Source organism: Magnolia sinica, chromosome 3 (genome assembly GCF_029962835.1).
Source record: "Magnolia sinica isolate HGM2019 chromosome 3, MsV1, whole genome shotgun sequence".
Classification (NCBI taxonomy): domain Eukaryota; kingdom Viridiplantae; phylum Streptophyta; class Magnoliopsida; order Magnoliales; family Magnoliaceae; genus Magnolia; species Magnolia sinica.
The window spans coordinates 128,121,927-128,126,971 of NC_080575.1; the positions used below are offsets into that span (position 1 = coordinate 128,121,927).

Consider the following 5,045-nt stretch of genomic DNA (forward strand, 5'->3'; position numbering starts at 1 on the left):
TAATCACCCATTTTTGTGAGTGATTACACGCATATGCAGATATTAATAGACTGGCTTTATAGTAGGATGAGAACACCTTGATATTATTCAAAAAAAAAAAAAAAACCAAACAAACAAACAAACACTTCTTGGGAAATGCCAGTCATAACTAGGGTTGTCAATGAGCTAGGCTTGAGATTGCCAAAATAAAATTTTTGAATAGGCCGGCCCAATGGCCTTGCCCAGAGTAATTCAAAACCCAAGCCAGGCCAAACCCAAGCCTGACCCACTAGGCCCGGCCCACTGACAACCCTAGTTGTAACCTATATTCACTTTCGTGCTCTTACTATCGGTTTCATGTTGGCTTAGGAAGTGTAAGGTGATTCACAATAAATAAATCTTTGAAATTATTTACTGAGAATTACTTATTTTAAAAAAGTTGGGTAAGCATGCATTTCCCCGTAGAAGATTTAAAGGCTTAAGTTCCAATGTAATTTATTGTAATACATCAGAATGTATATGTTCTAGCAAACCTCTTTAAGAAAATGAAAAATATGTAATAGCACTGAAAATGGTGCACATGTTTTGCAATTGCCACCATGCAAGGGAAAAATTGTACATTTCCCCCATAATTTGATGATTTTGCGTAAAATGACTAGTAGAATTGCATTTCGCAAATGTCGCCTCAAAATTTAACTGGAACATGCAAACACCTACCTATATATCGGGGTTGTTTTTATGGCCAAACTGCTAAGAAAATGGTGAAAATGGCTCAGTGCCCGACCTGTCGACTCAAAAGATTTTCTCTCAATATTCCGATCAGTGGCCTATAACCGATCAGAGGACACAACTTACCTATAACCCTAACACATCGGGGTGGGCCTCACTGTCAGGGAAACACCCACTAACACACGTCCGCTCCCTGTTTGGATACGTCCGAAGCTTATACTCACAGTTACAGCCAGGTCGTGTTGACTCAAACACTCAACCTACCTTGACTCGACGATATTTAATAATAATTTATAAATTAAAAAATTAGGAGTAGAAATAGATATCTAACATCGTTAAATGCATAAGTAATATAAATTACAAAACAACAAACCCATTATTTCGTTTGCTGGTATCGTGTCGAGTCGATACGACGAGTCATCCAGACTCACCAACAAGTCAGAACAAGTACTGAGTTTTCAGTAACTCAGCTTGACATCTCTCGACTCGAGTTTTTAAAACTATCAACATCAAACCAAGCTTAGAATTTTCAACATAGCATGCATGAAAGTTGTATAACACCATATAATTAAAGGATTACTTAAATCCATTTATTCAAAATAACTTATGCTTATCTCAATTACAAAATGATGAGAAAGGTTATGGCAACCCGCAAAGTCCATATCAGTAACACTCATATAGCTTGATGTCGACACGGAGTCGGAAATATACTTCTCCCTCGAAAGCATCAGTCATCAATGTAGCAATCCCTCGGGTCATGAAGAAGTCCCCGGTCCCACCGATCACCGAAATGTCCCTTGTCTTGTTCATCAACGGATCGGCTCCGGCGAAGTTTATGGTTCCTTTATGGTCTGTCGAGTTGAGCACAAAGGAGAAGCCTAGCCAGGAAGTGAAGATGTCTTTCTTGTCATAGAAGTAGAAACCTTGCGCGCGGCCTACTGGCTCAGAGTGCAGATTGTTATCTAGCGTGATTGGATCGTCGAACACAACCATATTGCCAAAATGGTTTTTTCCAGCTAAGATGGTTAGGTTCGCCCCATCGGGTGCACCCACGATCGCAGAGGTCGCATTCGCAGCGTTCTTGCCATTGTAGATAATGTCATGGAAGTATAATACTAAGCTGTTGCAGGGCTGGAGTGGCCGCATCATTGTTTTTGTAGACATGACACTAGGCCAACATACAAAGAAGAAGATGATGAAGAAGAAGAGAATGTGAGTGAGTTTGCTCCCTCCCATGGTTTGAAAGGAAGAGGGAGGTAGAGAGCTAAGAAAGAAAATGTAACAAACTACAAAAGCTATGTAATTGAGGTGGTATTTTGCTCTCTCCTTAGTTCCACTTATATAAGGATTCCTATTAACCATTAGTGTAATAAATCATGGTAAAATGAAGTTAATCAGCTTGACTTACCATGATATCAAAAGGATGCCAAATCCATCCCATGTGACTTTTTCCTCCCTGACTTTGGTTGATGCACCTACTACAATCATAGTCATTGCATCATCACATATTTTAAAGGAAAACCAATAATGATCAATGCCTGACTTGGTTTTGACCATAGTGACATATCTCGTTCTCCGACAATTTCTTGGCCCCGGAAATTTCTCCGAGATTTTTAAATTTTAATTAAGGGTTTTCTTAGAAATCAGGAAAATCTCGCCAAAAACAAAAACATTCAAAAATATTTATTGTGAATTATTAAATAAATTGAAAAATATATTCATATAATAAATTCCTTAATATTTTTACTATTTCCTAAGCTAATATCACGATCAAAACATGATATTATTTCTTGCCATCTTATAGCTAAAATTCCAAAATCTGCAAATCTACGGAATAGCAACTAGCCACCATCAGTGTTAAGTACAAGAAAATTAGAAAGTAGATAATGATTAAACATGAGAAAAATGATGCTTCCAAACGGTACCTAAATGTTAATTAATGTCTTAAATCTATAAATTAATGGGTCTCTTGATGACAGTCAGATGCCATTGAGTAGACTTTAATGCCATTGAAGATTGATCAAAGCCATTGGAAAATTTTGGAAAATACATGTTAAGTTGTAATATTTTGGTGCCATTGAACGATGGTGTAGAGTTATGCAAAATTACGTAAGTGGGGGATTTGTTTCCTAGTTCAATTGTGATTCTCATATATATAGGTATAATAAAAATAGAGAGTATTTCAAAGCTTTTAGTTCATTCCAAAAGTTTTAAGGGCTTGTACGTGAGAATCAATGCTTGTTAGAATTGGGTATTCTCTTTTTTATAATTTTCTACTTTCATAATTTATTATTGTTGTTTTATGCTGTGGTTTTTTTTTCCGAAAAGGTTTTTGTAAGTAAAAAAATTCATAGAATTTGTGATTAGACTTGATTGTGTAATTGAAATACTTTACTTAATTCATCTCCATGTGCTTCTGTGGTCCCCAACACTAAAAAGTGAGTCACTCTTGTGTAACGCCATATATCCAAGTTACATGATCGGCCAATCTAATGAGTGGGCTAGCTTAGGTTTCTAGACTTGGTATATTCACACAATTTTTACATTTTCCGACTACTATTTTCCATAGAGGTGTGATCTCGTGGATGAAAATTATTTTCGCTCTAGTGCATATTCGCAGTGTACCATGCTTGATGAATGACCCAGATCTCTGGCATATGGGATGGGATGGTAGGAACCATGCAACACATTGGAGTTGTGGCACCTAGAGAGATGGGTGCACGTGTACATGCCAACGTGGTGGACGTGTGCAAGACCAGGGCATTCATCAGTTTGGATCTGATCCCACTGCAAACATGCCCTTGGCCCAGCAATCAAGCTGGGCATTTATAAAGCGGGCCTCACATGAATTTGTGGAAAATATGTTCAGACCAAACGGTGGATGGATTTTCTCTCAAACATATATGCTATGATAGCGCATTTGTGAATTTGTACAGCTCTATACTCACGTGCAATTAATAAACCTTTCATCAAGAATCTTCATTTTGTTAGTGCTCGGAAATGTAAGATTTTATTTTTCTAACAATAATTAATTAAGCAGCGAACCAAACACATTTATAACTTAAAAAAACTTTTAGACTCAAAATCATAAAAAAAGATAATACAAACATTTTATTTTTTTGGCAATGTCAAACAGGTACTAACCTACCTACGTCGTGAGCAGATCAGCCTCATTTTAGAGACATATGCAGTTTGTCTGGTGACGCTGCAACTAGTCAGGTGGCTAGGCCTAGTGGTCGATGCTCTATGTTCCTCATATAATGTATGTGTTTTTATCCTGTCTCCATTCATTTTTACAAATCATTTTACAGCTTAATATCATTTAGACTTAATCCAAAAAATGAGGCAGATCTAAATCTCAGGTGGACCACACCACGGGAAACTATAATAATTGAATGTTGACCATCAAAAAGCTCATAGGGCTTACTGTAATATTTATTTAACATCTAATTTATTGATAAGGTCATACATACTTGGATCTACCTCAATTTTGTGGTCTTACCATCAAGTTATCGCGAAAAAATGATGCACGGCATGGATGAAACAGATACATTATAGGGGCCTACAGAGCATAACCACTGGCCATTGCCTCGTGGCAGGGTCACTAGCCAATACGTTCCCTTTGGAGCCAGCACGTGGGATTCGCAATCGGTAGTGACCCCCTCTCGGTACTGAAAGTCTGAAAGCGTTACTGCCGAATCCGAGTACGGAAACGCGTGCCTTAGTCAGCCCGCCGGAACTTCTTGAAACCAATCGGGAATGATACAATACATCATGCCCTGTTGTGAAAGCCACTACTAGGGCTATACATCGAGCCGAGTCGAGTCGAGGTAGGCCAAGCTCGGCTTGGCTCGTCCATGCTATACTCGAGTTCGAGCTCGAGCTCGAGCTCACCCTTGAGCTCAACATTGAAGCTTGGCTTGTTTGCCAAAGCTTTCAAGTCGAGTTCGAGTTGAGCTAATGGTTCGAGTCGAGTCGAGTGTACCTCGGTAGGGTAAGGGAAAGAAAAAGAGGAAAACTTATAATATATATATATATATATATATATAATATAATATAATATATATTATTAAAATATATTACTCGAGCTCAGGCTCGAGCTTCGAGTCGAGTTGAGTTCGAGTTGCAATACACCATGGTCGAACTTGGCTTGAACTCAACTCGAGCTTTAGTAAACAAGCTTGACTCGCCTTGAGTGGGCCTTTCAAGCCGAGTCAATCCGAGCTGAGTCGAGCTTAGTCGAGCGAGCTTTTAGAGCTAGCTTGACTCGTGTATAGCCCTAGCCACTACTGACAACATGCCCTGTGATTATTAAAATAAATTGATTTTTTTTACGC

At 38.4% G+C, this 5,045-nt stretch overlaps 1 protein-coding gene across 1 annotated transcript; it reads right to left on the reverse strand.

Moving 5' to 3' along the window:
• Positions 1 to 1,273: 1,273 nt before the first annotated feature.
• On the reverse strand, positions 1,274 to 2,027 carry LOC131241265 (dirigent protein-like). The gene has a single exon (XM_058240029.1). It carries the CDS (start codon positions 1,942 to 1,944, stop codon positions 1,372 to 1,374), a length of 573 nt encoding a protein of 190 aa, XP_058096012.1. The 5' UTR covers positions 1,945 to 2,027; the 3' UTR covers positions 1,274 to 1,371.
• Positions 2,028 to 5,045: the final 3,018 nt, after the last annotated feature.

Excerpts from the sequence above, each read along its gene's own strand:
- LOC131241265 (XM_058240029.1), bottom strand. The coding sequence starts at position 1,944 with ATGGGAGGGAGCAAACTCACTCACATTCTCTTCTTCTTCATCATCTTC.